General features: G+C 42.4%; 1 protein-coding gene across 1 annotated transcript in view; it reads left to right on the forward strand.

Annotated features, from left to right (window-relative positions):
- Nucleotides 1–21,855, forward strand: part of LOC117818108 (extracellular sulfatase Sulf-2-like) — a 78,720-nt gene that overhangs the window by 6,337 nt on the left and 50,528 nt on the right. Inside the window, exons 2-5 of the mRNA XM_034690983.1 lie at nucleotides 959–1,027; nucleotides 20,448–20,705; nucleotides 21,481–21,720; nucleotides 21,818–21,850. Coding sequence (XP_034546874.1) covers nucleotides 20,507–20,705; nucleotides 21,481–21,720; nucleotides 21,818–21,850 — 472 coding nt within the window. The 5' untranslated portion in view covers nucleotides 959–1,027; nucleotides 20,448–20,506. The remainder of the gene's footprint in view (nucleotides 1–958; nucleotides 1,028–20,447; nucleotides 20,706–21,480; nucleotides 21,721–21,817; nucleotides 21,851–21,855) is intronic.

Below are 21,855 nucleotides of genomic sequence, written 5' to 3' on the forward strand. Positions count from 1 at the left end.
TTAGCCTTCTGCCTGTAATCCAGTGAATGTGTGTGTATGTGTGTGTGTGTGTGTGTGTGTTCATCACCACATTGTTGGGTGCAAAGCATTTCACCAAAGACTCAAATGAAACATCTGAGGCTCCATCGGTAGGTAGAGATTAAGGCCAAGTTTTTATAGAGTGTTTATGGGGAGGTCATGCTTGGCGCAGTTGTGTGCATGCTGGAACATGCACACAAGCAACATGAATCAGACAGCTTGACTCCTTCCAACATGTCTGAACAGGCAAAAACAGAACAAGGCCGTGTAGCTTGAGAAATCATAGCCTGAGTCTGTTGAAGATGTTGTGGCGGAGTTAAGAAAAGAGCTCAGTGAAAACAACGATTTCTTTGTACCTCAGCTGATAGGTTTAGCACTAAAGGGATTTACTCGTCTTCCTGAGTGCAGTTGAGCAATACTTATAGAGCATTACAAACAGAAACTAATTATCATCATAATCACTCAAAAAATCCTCAAGGGTTGGAAGTAATTATGTTTAAAATTAGACAATTTTCACACCATTATTTCCGGCACAGGTCTAACTAAAGCACCTCCTGAACCACTGTCGGCTTCCTGAGGCATCACAGCAGGATCTTATCTTGTGTTATGCCATGTGTAGCAAGCTTGTTTACCTTTATCCTACAGTTTAGTTTGGTGTTTTTGTTTGAAACAGATGTGTCACTATCCTTAGGATATGTGTGTATAGGGAGCATTAGTGACAGGGAGTGGTGTCTGAACTTGGCTTATGGAGAGACAGGAATGAGAGACTCTGTAGGCTGAGCATCAGAAACAAGTGACCAAGAATTTTTACAAGATTTAAAGACTTAAAAGGATTTTTAAAAACAAGCTGCATTGAAAGGAGATGGTGTTTTGCGCTTCAAAGTTAAAGTGAGATACTTTTCAAGTATTCATCCTCTTTGGACTTTGTGTTTGCTTTCAGAACTTGGCAGTCAGAGGCTGATTCCTGTGGGAGAGGAGAACATCAGAGACAGCTTGTTTGGAGAGGAAGGTAAGGCTGCTCACCTCTTACACGTTGTTCCAGCGAAATCCCTTTCTGCCCTCTCTTTTATTCCTCACACACAAATAAATTGAGTTCAGCTGCAGGTGTGGATGCAGGGTTATGTTTTGTCACTACACCTGCTGTGGGTGTTTGAATACATGTTTTGACACAGAGTTTGGTTAAAGTGCAAGGCTGTGTTTGCATGTTTCATCACTGAAATGTCATCACGGAGCAGCTTGACTATCTATCTTTTTACCTGTCACTCCTCCACAAGAGACACAAGTCAGGTTCTGATTAGTTTTTTCCTGTTTCCATGGATTCCTTAGACTCAGGAAGAAACAAACAACACTGCAGGGCACAGCTATCATCAACACTGTGGAAAGACTCATAACCTCCAGAGGCGGCTCATGCATCACACTGCTTCAGTCAGTATCAAAATCACATCACCTCGTTTGAGCTGCCTGCCAGTGATTAGCATTTCAATCTGCACTGATAGGAGTAAGAAAGGAGGATGGTTGTTGTTGGCCCCACTGAGTTCAAAGAGATCTGTGGGTGTTGAAGTTGCGCTGCGGCCACAGCAGATTTACCCTTTGTGACGATCAGTCCAAATAGGTTTTAATGAAGAGGGAAGAAAGGGAAACGAAAGATGCAGAGAGCTGGGTGAGGTGAGGCTGAGCAAGCTAGTTACGAGAACTAATGAGAATCTGAATGATCTGATCAATAACTGAACAACTCTCTCATCTCCTGAGACTTTTGTCTGTAAACTAGCTTGTTTAAGGCACTGACACCTTTAAAAAATGTATTTTTTTTGTGCATATTTTATTTTCAGAGGCAATAAATCTGCATGATTTAGACACATCACCAATGCAGTGTTACCATCATCCCGTTGGCTGTTTACCAGTAACATCCTTGTGCTGCTGCTGGGAATCAGAGTCATCATGTGCAAACAGTTGGATGGCAGCAGTGGAAGCAGCTCTCTGCACATGTGGCCACATTATGTACACAGCTGTGCACAGCTGACTCATTATCACTTGAAAAACATCAGTACGTGAGTGTAAAGCTGCTCTCCTTTAGGTTAACAAACAACTTACTACAAACAAGCCCTAGTGTAGCTCTGAAACTTTAGCATTGTGTTGTGAAAAAACAAGCCTGGCTACATAGCTTTTCTTTGTCGAGGATTTAAAGGAGCTGAACTTTGATATTATTCCTTGTCTCTGTGAAACCACCAACAGTAGACAGGTGAATGACGTGCCTTTGGTAAGCTATTCTGTTTGAGGACTGATCTCCACTTCAAAACCCCAGTGTGAGGACAGCATTCACCTCTCACTTTCTTCCTCCTCTTCATTTGGCAGTGCAGGATAAAAACCAAAAGCCTGCTAGAGAAACTCTTCAAAGGCGTAGTTCGTCTGTGGGGTGAGGACCTCATCAATTCAGTTTTTTTCTCTTAAACCACTGTCCTTCCATCGAGCTCTGGTTGTTTATGAACAGAGGGATGTGATATTTCTTTCCCTCTCTTTGCAGATAGTTGCGTAAGGTGCTTTTGATATCTTGCAAGAGAAGAAGGGATATTTTTCTCTTAACGCTGTAGGATTAGCCTGTTGTTGGTGGCAATTTCTCCTCAGACTGTTCCCCCACATCCTCTCTGGGGTATTGCACATTGTGGAGCTTGGTGAGCATTTTCCACACCCTAATTTTCCACATCAGCAAGATGGGACTGCCAGCTTGCTTCCATGCCCCAGCCTGCCTTTTGCCCAATGATTAAAAGTCAAATATTAAAGTGCTCTGTTGTGAGCTTGGCCTAATTGATTCTTTCCGCCGGTTGCACTCAGAATGGGCTGACAGCAGGCGATACCAGGCTTTGTCAACATCGGGCATGCTGCCTGACGCTCAGGACGGCACCCCAATAAAGCCCCCTGTGAGTGTGCCAACCTGGGCGCCACACACAGAGGGGCCACTCTGCACTCCAAGCCAAGCTTTATAGTAACAACACAGAAGCAGCTCGTTTTTTTGCTTCGTGTCAGCTCCCATCAGTTGGCTGGGAAGTTGGTTTACAAGAAAGTGGCTGGCTGTGAAGAAAATGTGTGAATGTGTGAATGTATGTTTGTGTGCATCTACTCCTGAAAAAAGGGAAAATCTTTTTTGCCCACTTGCGTAACCACTCAGCTAACTTAAGCTATCTGGGGCGACGGTGCTGAAAGGAGGTTTCAACTGAATTCCACAAAAGATTCTCTTCTTCTCCCTGATCCTCAGCTCTCCCGCCGTTAAGATAATTGCTTTAATAGCTTTTAATCTCAGCTGTGTTTAACAAGAAGCTTACCAAGCACAGGATGACAAGTATGTCATCAGTGTTCACCCTGTAAAAAAGCAGGACATCTGGTGCACATCTTTTGATTATGTTGTTTTACCCTCTCTAGACTGTGATACGGGGTAGTTAATTTAATCTGTTCTGCAGTAAAACTCTCTCTCTCTCTCTCTCTCTCTCTCTCTCTCTCTCTCTCTCTCTCTCTCTCTCTCTCTCTCTCTCTCTCTCTCTCTCTCTCTCTCTCCCTCTCTCTCTCTCTCTCCCTCTCTGTAGATGGAGGCAGAATGTCCCTGTCCCCATCTCGTCTGCTTACCCTATGAATTTACAGGCCATTTTATGTGTGTCTTGAATGGGCTGCAATCCCTATTTATTTTTAATGTGTTTCTACTTTACTGTTGGGAGAGTGCAACAGAGATCCTGCTGCTATGTAATGCTCATTAAGCATAGACGGTCATCCACAACGCTTTTCTCATGAATCTGATTGACCTTTTGGTCCCTGTGATCCCCTGTAAAAGGTTATCTGCACCTATTAATCCTCCTCTGGTTGAAAAGCTGGGTAGATCTCCTGTCCTGTCTGATACTTTATGTCCCATCAGTGCTGATAGGACAGTTTGAAGGTGTGTGAGGGTGGGATGAGGCCAGAGAGCTGGCCGATGGTGCAGTAATTACTCGATTAGTGAAATGGGGCTGCGTTCTCCGCTCTGACACAGCACTAATTACAACACAAGGGTGATGAACTTGATCAAGCTGCTGCTAATTCATGTTTTATAGAAGTGAGAGGTAAAACTGGAAAAGAAATCCAGCTGCTTGCTGTGGGGTGCACATGAAGAACATTTTTGGAAGGCTTCTCCCCAACATGTACCTTTTCCCACCGTGCAAATCCAGTGTATTCAGCACTTCAATTTTAAATCCCATTTCAGTGTGACTGATCAGCAGCATAGTCAGGGAACGGTTTCCCAGCTGCTTCAGTGGTAAAGGCCAACGAAAAGTAATCACAATGTCTTCTCCCCTGAGAACTGAGCAGGGTTTCATTTTTACCTCCATCCTGTTACTTCCCTGCTGTAGATCCCAGGGGGGGATCCAAAGACTGAGTGAGGGTCATGATCCAAGCCACAGGGGGGCTGGCAGCTTGTTGCCTGTCTGACAGTAGTCTAATAGGAAAGAGTCAAGTCCGAAAGAGCGCTGCTGTGACCTTGGCATGGGCCTTTGGAGGCAGGTTAAGAGGAGGAGAATAGTCTGAAAGGTAAAGAACCATTATAGAGGATGACACACAGGCATGTTTAAATTTACCTCTGTTGGTGGTTTAGTGACCCACAGAGGACTTTAGCAGAGGGATGAAGACTTTGTCTGTGCGCACACACATGCGTGTTATGTATGTATGTGTGTGTGTGTGTGTGTGCATGTGCGTGTGTGTGTGTGTGTGTGTGTGTGTGTGTGTGTGTGTGTGTGCATGTGCGTGTGTGTGTGTGTGTGTGTGTGTGTGTGTGTGTGTGTGTGTGTGTGAGAGAAACTGGATGACTCATTGCAGGGTGTTTATGCGTAGATGTGTGCATACAGAAATGATTAAAATGTTGCTTTGATTTTCTTCAAAGTGTTATTTTCATTGCTTTAGTTTTTATTTAATAAAAACTGTTGGTTAGTATTTCAGCAGTTTTTCACTGAAAAAAGGCCTCAAATATTTTCTTTGTGCATCAGCATTGATAAAGTATTCTGCTTGGGGAATAATAAATACGACTGCTGCAATTTTTTATTGTTTATTAGCCAAATGTAGACGGAGACCAATCATATTCTTTATTTTAGAAGGCATTTTTTAGATTCTGTAACTTACTGCCAGTAGTATTTTGAACTTGATGATTTTAGTGACTGATTGAATCCCTCAAGTGCTTAGCTGTTGCACAAAAAACTCTACCACCTAATGATGCTTCAATGTACAATATTTTTGTAACTAAATCCTTACTTTATCATTTAGTCATGACCATAGACTTTATAAAATATGGACGTAGTATCCGTGACGTCACCCATCTGTTTCTGAAGAGCTGTTTTGAGGCCAATCGTAGGCGGCAGCCATATTGCTGCTGTTGAGTGATTGTGATGTAAAGAGGCGGAGTTTGAGCCTCCTAGCCAACAGCTACAGTGTTCCCGCCTGTCAATGAAGTCAGTTGTGCCTCTCATTGGAAGACTCGTAATCTCAATATCTTCAAAATTGCAGCGTTAGAAAAAAATTCACCCCCCTCACAGTGAGTGCCGATCAAGAAATGAGTTATCCAGACTACACTCGTCTTTTGTACCAGGCTGTAAAAATGTTTATTTCTGCTGTAAAGATCGGCTTTTTTGAATTTGTGTGTATGTGGTTTCTGGTACTTCCGGAGCCATCCTCAAATGGATTCTCGATGAACAGCAGTTTATAACACTTCCGCATTAGACTAATTTTTTTTAGACCGGAGGTTGTCGCTTGGTCATGACTCACTGAGGCAGAATTTGTCATGGGTACAAATGTGCAGTCATTTCTGAGCGTTTGTGTATGTGTGTTTGACTCTTCTCTAGCCAAGAGTGCGAATGTGTCCCTCCTAAGTCAGTGATACTGATCAAAGGGAGGTCATGCCAGCAGGGACAGCCAATGAGCATCATCCACAGGACAGTGAGAGTCACTACTGCCTGATCAATCTGAGCTCTCATTAAAAGGCTGCCAAGCCCTTTGCAACCTGATACAATATCAATACTATAGCACCACAGAGGGACCTCATGAGCTGTTAGGCAAGCTGCTGGCATGCTTAACTGTCATTACTGGGCGGGCAGCATGCCAGAGACCCCCTTCGTGAGCCACTTAGGCTCCCCCCACGGTCCCAAACACAGGTCAGCCCAGACAGATGGGCTGTCTGGGCAGCTGTCCCGGGGACGAGCAAAGAGAGATGGATACCGACCTGTAGAAAAGGAGACAGCCTTAGCTCTCTCACAATAAGGACTGATGGTGTGGGCTGTGTTTGTTGACTGCATGCAGTTACATACACACTGCTGCGGTTTTACCTAAGGCGTGTTTGTTTATTGTGGGTATTTTCTGTGTCTGTCTTCTACAGTGGATGATTACAAGGACCATCCCACATGTTCATGTTTAAACAGAACAAAAAGACAAAGACTTGAAAAACAAAACAGAAAACACAGTGTCTAAACTTCTCAGATGTTTTTACACGTTGACAAAAATCAGCTCTGAGTTTTGGCAAATATCCAAAGATTCCTGCTGGGAGAACCACAAGCACTGAATAGCACATTTCTGAGGAGCGCAAATGGGGGGGATTAAAGTGGACATACATAAAGGCTCTGTAATTCATATCATTGTGTGGAGGTCTCCCCTCTGTGCTCCAGTCTTAACCCCCTGTGTGGTTTTAATAGGGAAGGGAGGGATCAGTGTGCACATCCCTAAACCCCCCGTAATCTGCCGACAAAACGACCAGAAGAAAGCCAGCAAGTAAAGGTGGGGGGCTGGACAGAGAATGGGAGGAGTGAAGAAGTAAAGAAGTGGTTGTTGCCTCTCCAACCCCCAAGGGTGTGCTTAACACCAGAGAAGATGGTCCTCACGGTACCCACAGATCTCCACCATCCGAGGGCAAAGCATACTTCTGCTGTGTAGAGCCTCTCAAGTTATGAAGAGCCATTGTTTATCAGCTGAATGAAAAAACTCTGCAGCAGCTGAACTGTAACTCTCAGCAAGAGTATTGATTTATCTGGACTGTCTGTAATTTATTCAGCGGGCGGGCGACAGTTGTTTACTGAAAGCTGAAACCAATATTGTCTGTGATGATCACTAAGTCAGGGCCATTAGAGTTAGTCTCCATTGCAGGTGCTAATTTAATGATGGGGGAGAAAATGGTGTGTAATTAAAACTCTGCAAATGAAAGCTTTAAACCTAAGAGTCCTCTGGAACAAGATCTAATTTCACCAACGTGTGCAGCATGCACACTAGAGACAGATATAAACATTATCCGTAATAGATAAATATCACTTTGTGCATCACAATAATGTCCCTCTCATCAAGCTTCATTCTGTGTAATGCAATTCTTAGCTGATCATATTATGAGTGATGTTTGATCACTCATTTGTGCTGAAGTAACACAATGTCATCCAGAAGTCACTTGGCTGCGCTGAGGTCTCAGTGAGGTAGTTAGGTTGGCCGAACAATAGGCCCCGACTGATTTGTATGTAATCCATTTAGCTGAGATGTGACACACTGTAGGGGGGCTTTGCCTCCGGTCAATAAGTGCCAATAAGAAACAGCTATCACTCAGCGGGCTGCCCTGTCCACCAGCTTGCTCACTTGTTTCAGCTGTCAACCCCTGTCTCAAAGGAGCTGGCAATTGTGCGGCTCTTTCGGACGCATCACAAATGGCTTTCCCATACAAACCTCAATAAGACAGGAAAGGCAAGGACACCGGCAGACTGCAAAGCAGGCTCCTTCTCCCCAACGTCTGAATAAACCAATCTGAAGTGAAAACAGCCACGTATTTACAAAACACCATTGACAGTTTCTCATTCTCTCGGTCTTAAACCCATGGAGGTGGAGCTGTGGGGGTTGAACCCAAGTCAGGGACAATCGGGGCTCTGTTTGTGTTCTCTCTTACACCTCCGTGTTCTCTTTGGGCTCTCTTGGAGCGTACCGCGGGCTGCAGAGGAGGAGGGGTAAATGCCTTGACCCTGCTGTGGACCCTGACTGAAGCTCCCCAAAAACCTGCAGACCACCACGCAGGCCCCAAATGCCATATGGTTGCTGTGGGAAACAGGGAACAGGAGCACAGAAGATGCATGTAAAGAGATAAAAGAGAAACCTGCTGGTTAAAGAGATGAAGTCACCAAAACGTCCTCACTGCAGCGTGTTTGATGTTGTTGGTTGTGTTGTTGAAATTCAAGCTTGTTTTGAGGAATGTCTCCACTGAGGTAGTTTGTTGGACCTGAAGGAGACAAACAGGCAGATAGTGCCCACATGATGTCCTTCGAGAGCAGCTGGGGCCAAACAGCTTGAGAACAATAGAAAGTGATGTTACTGTGGATTTCCTCCTGATTTGAGATTATTAGCCTGTTGTTATCTTCTTAAACATCCTCTTGTGGGTGAGAGAGGTTTGAAGTATGATATGCAGAGAGTGGTTGTGTTTGTGTGTCTGTCTGCAGCTCTGTCTCCATGTGTGTATGTTTGTGTGTTTATGTGTGGTGTACATTTATAGTCAAAAGAGCAGACACAGGGAGTCTGTCAGAGCTCTTTGTTCTCCAGCAAGAACACATCATGACTGGGTCTTTTGTCTGAACTGACACCATCATGCAGTCTCTCTCTCTCTCTCTCTCTCTCTCTCTCTCTCTCTCTCACTCTCTCTCTCTCCCTAATTTTTCCACCAAACTATTCATCCGTCATCCCATCACTCACTCTCCTGATGAAAATATTTGAGCGATAATGTGCGCTGTGGATTCTGGAAATCTAGAGATGGAGATGTTTTCTTTTTTCCATCCAGCTGGGTTTGGACCAAACTCTGACTTTGTGAGGAAAACTTCCAGAGTTTAGCATGACGTCTGAAGCGTGTGTGTTTCATTTATAATTTATCAGTTTGGTTTTTTACTAGCCTACTTCCATGCAAATTTCACTTACGTACTACTTCATGCTATTAATATTTCATGATAATATTTGAACACTCGATACTAAAATCACACATTTAATATATTTCATGGAAAAAAGGGTGTGAACACTTGAAAACGACACCTTAATGTTAGTGTTGATTGTCTCATTCTCACCATGGGTCTCAATCACAAAGTTTTACAAACTGCAGAAAGAACTTTATGAAGGCAGAGTGAGACCAAAGTCTTTGTTGGGTGTTTAAGCCTGGCTCATAGTTGGTGTCCAGCTGATCCTAAAGGTGTTATTCGGGTGTTTAGATCCTGTCACATGTAAAATGAAGGCGGGGGAACCATGTGCAAAAAGAGAAAAACAAAAGAGAAAAAGCAAAAGGTTTAATAAAAACTATAATTGTCCGAGAAAAGTAAAAAAATTAAGTTTCCAAAGGAAAACAGAGGGAACACAAGAAGCAATCAGTTAGAGAATGAGGAGGGACAACACAAGGAGAAAATACTGGGAAGATGTAGGCTTTTTTTTTCGAAACCCGCCTTCTCTACTAGCAGTATGTACTGATTTGGCCAAAATTCAGTATGTAGTATGTGAACATGAGCAAAATCTGCAGTAAGCCAAAACTCCCCGGATGTTGTGCTGATTCAGGAAAATTTCTCAGTATGCATCGGACCAGTCTCCCCAAAATGCACAGCACTCGTTCTGCTTTTTCTTTTGTCTTCTTCTTTGAGAGGAGGCACTCAGTTTGTAGTTGCTGTGAAAATTATTAAATTCCATATAAACCACGTCTTAACTTTTGTAATTATTAGTGGATACTAAACAAGCAATTTATCAATCAGCTTGGTTGTTGTTAACTTCCGCTTTCCAAAACCGTATGCAGTAGGTACTGCATTCTACATCCGTAGGTAGAATGTAGCAGGTGGTTTCGAAAACAGCCAGAGACTAATCAGACACAGGTGTGGACACAAGTCACAGGTGAAACTAATGAAGGTAATCAAATTGGGGGGAAACACACAAGGGCAGGAAGTAAAATAAACTGGAAACACAGGGATCAAGAAAATAAAACAAGCAACACAAAAAAAAGACTAAAAAGCAACTACGTACACACACACACACACACACACACACACACACACACGCATGGACGAGCAACACCAACACCAACAAGGAATACAACACCATACATGGATCACTAATAACACAAGGAGGACACAAGGTCAACTTATGACTAATACAGAATACACACAGAGAGGAAACAAGACCTGAAACACAAGGTTAATCTAGAAAATAAAACAGGAAATCAATGACAGCTTACAAAACAAGGACAACACAAACTAACAAAAACAAATCATGACAGGTACAAGCTACACACAGCCTGGTCAAATTCTTCCAAAACAGACTGGAAAATCTATTTCTTAATAGACTTTGGTAAAATATTATCAGAGGTCAGGTCATGCTCTTTTTGGGCCTAATGGAGATAAACTAATGTTGGTGCTTGTATGCTGAAAAACTCCTCTCACTGCTTAAAAAATTGGAATAAATGAAACCTACTTTTAAGACAAGTTGCATTGCGTGTGTGTGTGTGTGTGTGTGTGTGTGTGTGTGTGTGTGTGTGTGTGTGTGTGTGTGTGTGTGTGTGTGTGTGTGTGTCTGTGTGTGTGTGTCTGTGTGTGTGTGAGAGAACATGTGACAGCCTTCCAGTCAGAGCACATCACAGCATCAACCTTTTTCTCAGGGCAGCAGACTCACTGCAGGATTAATGAAGTGTTAAGTGCTAAAATTATGCTCATTCATATTTCACCATCTCGGAAGCACATTCCATATGGATTTTAAAGGTTAGGGAGGAATCTAGAAAAGAAAAGAAACACACAAATGTAGGGGAAAACACTTAAACAGTCACTGCAGAAATGAATATTTCACACTCAAGTCTTCTCATTGCAGAAGAAATCTCATTTCCTCACTTCTAACGTCTAACCACTGCTCTTTGTGTCTGTGTATTCAGACAGAAAATTGCTGTGCAGGTTCTGACTGTCATCTTAAAATGTCTGCAGAGTGCTGAGCTTATCTAAACCTCAGGGAAATCTAAATTAAATCTTCCCAGTGAATGGGATCAGCCCTTGTATTATCTCTTGTCATCCTCAACTATTAATGTTAGTTATTAGGAAGTAAAGTCACATTTGTCAAAAGAAAGTCAAGGCATGGTTGTCAACCAAGAACTGTTGTAGAGTCAGTGAATATGGGTTTAGTGATCAGAAAGGGACTGAAGAGGTCATGTTGACCATGATGACCATTGGATGGGCCATTGTTTCAGATGTAATGAAATCATCAATAATGTACGACAGGTCTTATAGGTTGCAGGATGCTGGCAGCCTGTGCATGAGGGCAGATGTTGAAATAGTTGATAAGTGCATATAAGAATTTGAACCAGGAAGCAGGGTTTGTTTTTTTCTAAAATACAACAAGCTCACTGCTCACGTGCTGGACTCCAGTGGCAACAGCTATTACTTCTACTACTACTACTAATACTATTCATCTCATCACTATCATCGCTTTCTCTCTCATATTCTCCTCTATCCCTCTTTCCAACCCCAACTTGGTTGAAGCAGATGGCTGTCTAACATGAGTCTGGTTCTGCTCGAGGTTTCTGCCTGTTAAAAGGAAGTTTTTCCTCGCAGCTGTAACTAGCTGAATACTGCGAGGTGAAATGATCATGGATTAAGATGAGATCAGACTGAGTCTTATCCTGTCTTGGTGTTGGGTCTCTGTTAATAATATAACAGAGTACGGTCTAGACCTGCTATGTTTTTTAAAAGCGTCTTGAGATAACGTTTGTTCTGATTTGGCGCTATACAAATAAAGATTGATTGATTGATTGATTGATTGATTGATTGATTGATTGATTGATTGATTGATTGATTGATTGATTGATTGGTTGTTTGGTTGATTGATTTACACATCTAGTCTTTATAAATTATTTTTATTAGATGTTTTCAGCAAACTGCCTGAATTGCCAATGGCTGTCCTGGGGGGCAGATGTTTGGATCAAAGTACGTACACCCCAAATGTTATTATTTTTATCAATCTGATCAGATTCAGGCAAGGCAAGTTTATTTATAAAGCACCATTCATACAAAGAGCAATTCAAAGTGCTTTACAGAGTTAAAAACAAAAAACAAAACAGTAACAGTCAATAAAAACACACAGCAAACACTTTACATTTTATATGCGGCCAGTTATGTTTGATCTACTTCAGGGTGATAATAGATCCTTCTCTGCAACAAATTGTCTTTCTCGGAGGGAATCCTTCCCATAATGTTGTTCTATGTTCTTATAACAAGCCAGTCAAAGGCAATAACAAGCTCTTTAAGAGGCCGTGCTTTGATCAGCTACAGATGCTTGCAGAAATGATGGTAGAGCCGCCGTTGCAGTCACTTTTGCAACTGCTAGCTGAAATCCTCTACAGAGCATTCCCTTTTTTCCACCTGTGTCATTAACACCCTGAAGTATGTCATATAAAATATGTATGGTGAGACAAAAAAGGTGTCACCCCAGGGGACACTTTCTGTCACACCAGAAGACGTTTCAGTCTTTAGCATCTGTTTGTGAGCTTTCTGTCCATCTCAAAATGAGACACATTGAATCCTTTTTCCTAATTTTGTGCTTTAAAAAGTGTTTTGAATTCAGATTTTCATTAAAGGGTTGTCACACCAAAGGACTACAAAACTTGGCCCATTTATAGTGTCTGGGAAAAGAGTCAAATATCTGAATGATTTTAGGACAAAAACCAACAGAGAGCCGGCTCCACAGAGAGCTTCATTTTCAGAAATACAGGGATTTAATAAAATGATATTGTCATTTCTTTAAAAAGTCAGACACATATTATAGAACCAAGTGAACACGAGGGAGAATGTAGCAGCTTTAGAGCAAGGTATTTCCCTCTGGAGTTGATAAAGACCACAAATAGAAGTGAAAGAGAGTGAACATTTAAATCACAGTCACAAAAACAACTCAAAATGAATAGTAGTCTGCTCTTTAACTGCTTGTTGTGTATTTAAGTAAAATTTGTGTGAATAAGTTCTACATTTAGACTTTACTATGATGCAAGTGCTTGTAGTGAGTGTGTGTCGAATTCATACCAACACACCCCACACTGCATCTGTCAAATACTCATTCTTATTATTTCCTTTAAACAGACCACATTGCTTTCAGCTGTGCACAGCAGGCCAGCTGTAGGCATCAGTATTTCAGAGTATCAGAGTATTTCCTATTTTCCTATGTTTGCACTTTATAAATAGAAAAACAGGATGGCTATGAGTAAACACAAGTCGAGACACAACACCTCACCAAGCCAACAAGCTCTTCTGAGCAAAAAAAGGGAGTAAATCAAGAAAAATGTTCTCACTGAACACTCTCAGCGCCTTGGCTATCTCCTCCCTGCCAGCTGCCACTTCATTAAGGTTTTTGAAGAGGTATCGTGTAGGTCACTCCTTATCTGAACTTCATGAATCAGCCACTTTACCATCCATGGCCACGTAAGCAACAGAGATGACAATAGAAAAAGGGCCTTGGCTTCAAAATGCTGTGCTGTGTGTGTTGTGTTATGTTGTGTTGTGTTGTGTTGTGTTGTGTTGTGTTGTGTTGTTTTGCGTTGTGTTGTGTTGTGTTGTGTTGCGCTGCTTAGGAAAGCATTGCTCTTGGCCAGTTAGGACACTATAACAGAAAACAGTGTAATCCAGTTGATTTTACTGGCCACACACACATGGGGTTTTTGATTAAGCATAATTTTATGAAAGATTGTGAGGCTGTAATAAAAATCGGCTCGGCTGTGAATCGATGTGTCCCTGTGGTGAAGATGAATAGACCTGCTCTAATATTCAGGACAACATCACAGTCCTTAGTGTGATACTGCTTTTATATAACTGTTCTACAAGAAGCACATGGTGGTAAATTAGTAATAAGAGACAACAGACAATTCTTTTTGCTCCAACAGCTCAACTAGTTTTACAACTTTTGTCATTTTTTACTTTATTGGATAGGAGAGCTGAGAAGGAAGACATGTTGGGAGTGAGGAACAAGGGGTCAAGGCCAGAGTCGAAGCAGCGACCGCTGCTACAAGGACCGAAGCCCTTATAACTGCAAGGCTGAACTAGTGTCCCTAGTTGTACAACATACCTGACACTGGACTGTTCATCCAGTCTGTAGTGTCATTTTGAGGTACCTGACTTTATAATCAAGATTCAACACCTTTCACTGTTTTATCATTTAATAGCATTCATGCCACCGTCTGAGGTGGACTGATAATGTGCTCTATCAACACTTGTTCAGGCAGATTTTCTTTGTCGGAGGTAACTGTTATTCAATATTTGAAACTCTGTCAAATTTGAGAAATTGCTCATGTGGGGCATCATTAGGAAGGACAGTGTCGCTGACTCTGATGGTGGAGCAGAGCTCTTCAGGCAAAGAGCGCCAGATGAAGAATGGCAACAAACTATGGCTTCCCATTATCATGAAAAAAGCATTCCATACTGTATTGAGGATTGTGAACCCCTCCGTCCACCGACACATACTCAGAACCATGCACACATACATGCACGCACACACTCACACACTCACACATACACAACGGCAACTTCCCCTTAGAGAAAGTTGCTCTCACATAGATGCATGCCGTTGCAGAATTTGCATCTGAATGTAAACTTTTGTTGGTAAATTCAAGGGTCCTTCAAGGGAGATTTTGCACATTCTGTTCAGAGCGAGGCAGGCCAATAGGAACAAAGTCACACATTAGCAAAGCCCTGCCAGCCTCAATTATGACCAAAGGGACTGGCTTGATAGTGTTGCAGCGAGCCACATTCAGAGCGGGTTGTGTCTAAACTTTCCTGGCCACTTACTTTGTGTTTTTCAGCACTGAAATACAAATAATGGCAAATTCCTGCTTGAGATTGGCGAAAGAAAGATTTGGTGGTTCCCTTTTACCGCCCGTCTGTTTTATTTTCATCCATAGATTCTCGCTCTGGACTGTGACTTTAGTTTCCCTGTTTGGGGAAAATCCATCTGCAATAAAAGTGTTCAGGCTTTGTTCTCTGCACACTCTACGTATGCCCAGAGGTTCTTTTCCTTTTTCACACTTTCTCCATCGTTTTCTCTTTATCTCTCTCTGTCTCAGAACATTGGTGATAAAGAATCCAGGAGTCTGTCCTCAAGCTGTGGGCTCTCGCCTCCATATTTCTTATGCATTATGAGACACAGCTGATTAAATTGCAAGTGTACGCCATGACTCGTCCTCCTTCAATATGTAATAAATGTCTGATTTTTCCCTTGGTTTTCTCATATTCTGTCGGTGTTCCGTGCCTTCTTGGAGGTTCCAAATTGGATGAATCAGACTTTATGCCTGTTTAAAAGCCCAAGGTGTTTTATTTAAAGGTGAAAAGTACATTAACGCCCCTGCAATGTCTTTGGAAGATTCATCAGGCACTCTCCCAGCTTTCGTTCTGCCTCACTTCAGCTGTGATACTTGAGGTACGGATGTGTGTTGTTGGGCAATGTAACAAATCTGTCCGTTGGTCTGGTGTGTGTTTTCATCTCTCCACTCTCGCCACCGTCTTCACCATCATGTCCGTGCTGTGACATGGCCAGCTCTGTTGTCACTGCATTTATAATTTAGCCGCTTCAATAAAAGATGTATGGCATTAAGTTTTCATCCAATGATGCAGTGCTGCTGTCTCTTGGAGCCTCTTTACAAGCGAATGACTGATGAGCAAAACTTTCCTTCTCTGTTCTGACTTCCAGGCATCACTTGGCATTAGTATAACCCGAGATGATCCTTGTTCCTCCAACATGCTTTTAGAGTCTTATTCCCTATGATCTCATATTCTGCAAGTCTTCTCCCCAGCCCTTCCTCTCTGAGCCCCGAGCCTTTAATGAGTTTTGCTGAGAGTTATATTTACTCGTGTTGTCTTGTGCTTCTGTCTAAATGGCAAAAATCCCTCTTTCATTCTACGGTGTCGGGCTGAATCAGCACTGTCGTTTCGCATTTTACTTGGTGCAAAAAAGCTGATGTTGGCAGAGCTCTGTCAGGAAACAGGCTTTAAATCATCCCGGTTCACTGAAACTACAAAGCTTGCCTTATTTTATCAATGCGTACAAACCATCACATCGGTCATGTTGTGTAAGACTGAGAATAAATAAAGTGGCTAAGAACTGTTGTTTTCTCAACGCTTGTCCATCCCTGTTTATTCACACAGTTTGAAGGTATAATGGCTTCTGTCTGTTTGGACGTTACGGTTTCCAGTGCCTTTCTTCTTTGTGGTTTCATGAAGCATCTGCCACCCAGAAAGATAAACAATACGTGAAGATAAAAGAGCAAGAGAGAACAAACTGGAGAGAAAAGACTTTGTGTCAGAGCTGATAAAAGCCCCAAAATCCAATTAGTCCTCAGTATCGGGAGGGGGGGGGGCTCGTGGGGGTAATGTCAGAAAATATCCACCATTGCAGCGTGTCAATAACACAACATTTACATACTTGGCTATTGATATATCAGCGTGCAAAATCGAGCTGGCTGTTTTCCTGCGAATCAGGACTATATTTGGTGCTCAACACTGATGGGTTTTGCCTGCACAGGCTTTTCAAAGAGATAAACAACTTTTCAAAAGGGAGAACTGTTCCTTCCGCACAAAACACCACTCTAAAAGAGGAGCCAACGGTGGAGGACCATCTTAATTTGAGCACATTGAGTCTATTCTTTATTCACTGTAGATGTCCTGGAATCCATTTTAGCGGCAGGCTTTTCACTGCTGGTTGCAGACGGAGCAGTTTAAATTTGTCTTTCCTTTATCTGTTTTTTTATTATTTCTTGTGGATTTCCACATTTTTTCTGTTTCATCTGAAGCCTTACATGAAAGCCGGCAGTGAGAGAGCACTAGAAAAGAGCAAGGACAGTTTCAAACAGCATTGTGCGCGGGGTCAGAGCTCTCCTCCAAGGGAGAACCACACGTCCCTGGGAGTATGAAACCTAAGCAAACACAGCTGCAGTTGTACATATTTTAATGTGTTTGTATGGATATGCGCTCATTCACATGCAGATGTGAGTTGTACTAGTCTGTAGGTGTGTGCATACTGTAAAAAGACCATGAAGGAGGATGTTTTTTGGAAAGACCTAAATGAGCAGAATGACTTAGACCAGAGGAACAATAAGCTTTGTGTCAGAGTGTCTTCTTAAACTTACTTCATATCTTCTGTACAGGGATAAAGATGTTGTCTCTTCCAATAACTTTTTAACACATTTTGACTTTTGCAAGTGTCATCCTGCCCATGATAACTCTGTATGTTTGCACTGTACTGTGTCATCTGTTCATTTGTTCCTGCTTATCCCCATGTCGAGCAGTATTCCACTCAGCGTTGTTGTTAAGGAGGAGTTGAAGTCCCAGGAGAGGGAGGGTGCTGATGTGTTGTTGTTGTTGTTGTTGTTGTCTTTGAACAGGGATTGCTCTGGCCACCTATTCCCTGTGGACTCATGAACATACAGTATACACAAGCCCATCTGACAGGGGAGCATCTCAGTGAGCACACTGATGCTCTGCACTTTGTGTTTACGATTATGGCCACTGGTCTGTGTTGCTGATATAGCAGATAATTTGGAGGATTTTAACCGATGAAGATAATTTACCTCACAAAAAGTGTGAAGATCAAAAGAAGTGTTTCTCTTGTAGCTCGCTCTTTTGTTTATAATATACTAGATGCTGTTGGTGATGATATTCAAGTAAATATAATACAAAAACAATCAGATAACTAAAGCAAGAACTGAGATCAAACAGTTAAAGTATGAATAAACCATTTCAAAGTTGATTTACTTTGTAAGATATTACACAAAGACCAACAAAATTGATTACGAGAGCACTAGTACCTAAGCTGGTTGGTCTTGATCAAGCGGCAACCTCCGGTCTAAAAATATGAGTCAATGCGGAAGTGTTAAAAACTGCAGTTCATCAAGGATCCGCTTGAGGCTGACTCCGGAAGTACCAGAAGTCACATACACATGAATGGGGAAAAGACGATCTTTGCAGCATTAATAAACATGTTTACAGCCTGGTACAAAAGATGAGTGTAGTCTGAATAGCTAATTTCTCGACGTCCTCTCACTGTGAGGGGGGTGAATTTTTTACTAATTCGGCAATTTCAAAGATATTGAGATTACCAGTCTTCCAATGAGAGGCACAGCTGCCTGTGGGAACACTGCAGCTGTTGGCTAGGAGGCTCAAAGCCCGCCTCTTTACGTCACACTGGCTCGACAGAAGCAATATGGCTGCCGCAGCCGATTGGTCTCAAAACAGCTCTTCAGAAACAGATGGGTGACGTCACGGATACTACGTCCATATTTTTTACAGTCTATGGTCTTGATGGACCACCGACTCCTTAAGTTTTTCATATTCTTCATATTCCGTGTGGTTTAACGGATGGCGAAACAAGTTAGTTGACAAGTTGTCTTTGTTGGCTTCCCTGATAGCCGCTATCCTTTTGTAACCGCTTTCCTGCCATAGTCTGCAGATTAGCATCTCTTGAACAACATCCATCTTGTCAAAGCCATACCACCTCCAAGTCTGTCCTACTAGGCTTGATTATATTCAGTGAAAGTGTGTGTGGACTCTTAAGGCATTTTATAATTAGAGATAGACCGATATGGTTTTCTCATGGCCGATGCTGATACGGATTGTAAGTAGTCAAGGAGGCCGATAACCGATATTTGGAGCCGATATTCATTTGCAGTAAAAGGGAAAATATTGGCATCAAAATTTTGAATAATACAAACTCCAACACTTTGTTTAAATGCCTTTAAGCATATGTTTATAAAACAGCTTTTCAGATTTGCAACATTTTAGTGTTTTTTTTTTTTATCTTAGACAATCAGACATCTTTGTTTTAAAATTCTAACAAAACGTGCAGGGAGCTCCCAGGCTCAGCAGTATGTCTTATAAAGTTCAATGAAAACTTAAACAAATAAATAGCTCACTAAGGTTTTCTACAGTAAATAAAGTTTTCCAAAATGTCAATATAACTGAAATGTTAATCTTTCACTTATCTTTGTTTTATGGGGATATTTCGGTGTTTTTGAAGTGGGGTTGTATAAGTTTTAAATCACTAGTGATTGTAGGGGCCACAACGGATGCTGCTCAGCTCGACCCCTGCAATGAGAAACTGCAGGAGAAATTGGAACGCAAGCTAGGCTACAGTTTATGCAGACGGGGTCATTTCTGCCTGTGATTTAATGAATTTTGAGACAAAATAACCCAGTTTTAAATTGATCTCTTATTGGCCGTCAGATTTTTTAAAAAGGCCGATGACGATATGCGATTATATGCAATTATAATTAGGGATAGACCAATTATCGGCCGGGCCGATAATTGGTTTATCCCTAGTTATAATTGTTTTCTTGCCAAATGAGTGATGTACTGGACATTTAACACATTGCTAAAACAACAATTAATATATCAGATTTTGTCTTAGAAAACATATATTGGACACGCCTAGATGCTGCTCTGATTATGTGCAATTCTTAATTAGGAACAATAATCCGGCTCTTGCATTTAACCTTGGGAGAAAAATAAACTCTGGATGATAGGGATGTTGATTAGGATTTCATAGGTAGCAAACATGAATATTCAACATCCACATGCTATGTGTTATATATACTTAGTTTACTGAGTATTTTACATGGTTCCAAGTGTATTGTATGAGTGTAGATATCAGTCAATTCCAGATAGTTTGGTACAGCAGATACGTGTATATAATAATGATAAAACTAACAGCTGCAGTCTTAAATTAAGAAAAAGACTGTTAATGAGGAGGAGATTTTAGAGAGCTAATAGGACTTCAGTGCCTTTTTGGCAAACTTAAGCAAATGTTTGGATCGATTAAGAAAAAGCTCTATTTAACTCACACTTGACTTACTGTTTTGTTTTACTTCTATGACAATTGTCTTCACATTTAGAGGAATTTAAAGTATTTTAACATCTACTACTATCATTATACATGTTTTTAAGTGTTACTCGGTTGAATGGTGTTTGGTGACTTGGTTTTATTATAAGTCAGTGTTTTCTAGACTAAAGAAAAGGAGTCAAGCCGCCCCCTAATGTTGTTACTGGCTCGTTGACCCCTGTTTTAATTTCACTCCTCTCATCTTCTCCTCTTCTGTCTTTCCCTCACCTCTGCCCCTCAAACCACCCCCACCCCACATCTCTAACCCTCTCAGGGGGTGGTGAGTCCTGAGCTGGCCCTGGGCCCAGGCCCATTAGCCCCAGCCTGGCAGCCATGTGCTCATCACCAGAGATCATTACACTCAGCAATGACACCACTCTAATGCATCATTAATGATTGATTAACGAGCTTAGCTCAGCCCAAACGGGTGCAGTTGTATGGAAGAGCACCCTGTAATGGCTGTGCAAGGCTTGCATCTGCTATTTTTCACCGTGTTGTGTGTGTGCATGTGTGTGTACTTGAATCTTATCAGTCTCCCTTTGTGTCCTGTTTCTAAGGTTGAGTGAGAGAGCTGCACACCCACGAAGGACTGAAGGGGTGACTGCAGGGTAGCGTGATGGCAGGGTGGGGGCACTCCACCCCTCTCCCTCTTCTTCCTCTCCTTCTTGTTTTGGTGGGAATCCTTAATGTGGCTCAGGGCTCTGGCTACCTTTCTGGGTACCGCCAGAGGTCTCGCCTTCAGAGGGACCGCCACGCCCGCAACATCCGACCCAACATCATTCTCATCCTCACAGATGATCAGGACATAGAACTGGGTAAGACATTTCCCTCCTCTAATCCTTTCCACTGTGTGTGTTTACTTTTTGTTTGTGCATCTGGCTCTCTCTGTTTGCTCTGTATCCATATCCCATGGGTACAAGTACTCTTTCTGTCTGTATCCAAAAGCATCAGCAAGGGAAAGTCAGCCTAATGCTTCCTCCTGGCACCATAACAACTGGCCCACTCAAAGTCATGTGCCCCCGTTGCCAACCCCTCCATTGCTGGCATGAAGTGAGTGCGGCCTATGGCTTCCATTGTCTGAGTGCCAAACCCTGGCCATCTCCCTTCCCGCTTAAGTCCTTTCGCGGCGTATTGGACTGGAGTGGCTGCATAATGGCCTCGGTGACACCCTTTGTCCTCCTGTGATCGCTAGTGAGAGGACTCCCATTGAAAAGCAGGAATTTATGGTCAAGCATCTGTTTTCCCAAACAATCGCCATCAGCTTGAAAAGCTTTTAGTACACAGGAATCCAAATGAGTCACACTTTACTAAAAAGATCTGTTCCCTCATTTTCTCCTCACTCTTCTTTTCCTCTTTAATGTGTATAATGGTTAATACTCTTACCCCCTCATGCACAATTTTATAATGTTCCCCCTCCGGTTACCTAAATATCTTACGTGTTAGTTTTTTTTTCTCCTCCATCTGTTTTATGTCCCTCTGTGGCCCTCTGATTTCCATCCTGTCCTTGGCCTTTGAGTCTCCTCTCACCTCTCCTCCTCCTCCTCCCCTCTCCCCCCTCCCCTCTCTCATTCTTGCACTGCTTTCTCCCAGGCTCAATGCAGGCAATGAACAAAACCCGGCAAATCATGGAGAAAGGCGGCACACATTTCTCCAACGCCTTCTCCACTACACCCATGTGCTGTCCTTCTCGCTCCTCCATCCTGACGGGGAAGTATGTGCACAACCACCACACCTACACCAACAATGAGAACTGCTCCTCACCTTCCTGGCAGGCCCACCACGAGCCACACACCTTTGCAGTACATCTAAACAACTCTGGCTACAGGACAGGTGAGCATCAAGTGTGACCTATGTATGTCAGGTAAATTCAAGCATGTTAACTTGTGTCACAGTACATGCACATACTGCTCCTCTTTTCCTCTCTCAGCTTTCTTTGGGAAGTATCTGAATGAGTACAATGGCTCC

The sequence above is a fragment of the Notolabrus celidotus genome, chromosome 1, assembly GCF_009762535.1.
Source record: "Notolabrus celidotus isolate fNotCel1 chromosome 1, fNotCel1.pri, whole genome shotgun sequence".
Lineage (NCBI taxonomy): Eukaryota > Metazoa > Chordata > Actinopteri > Labriformes > Labridae > Notolabrus > Notolabrus celidotus.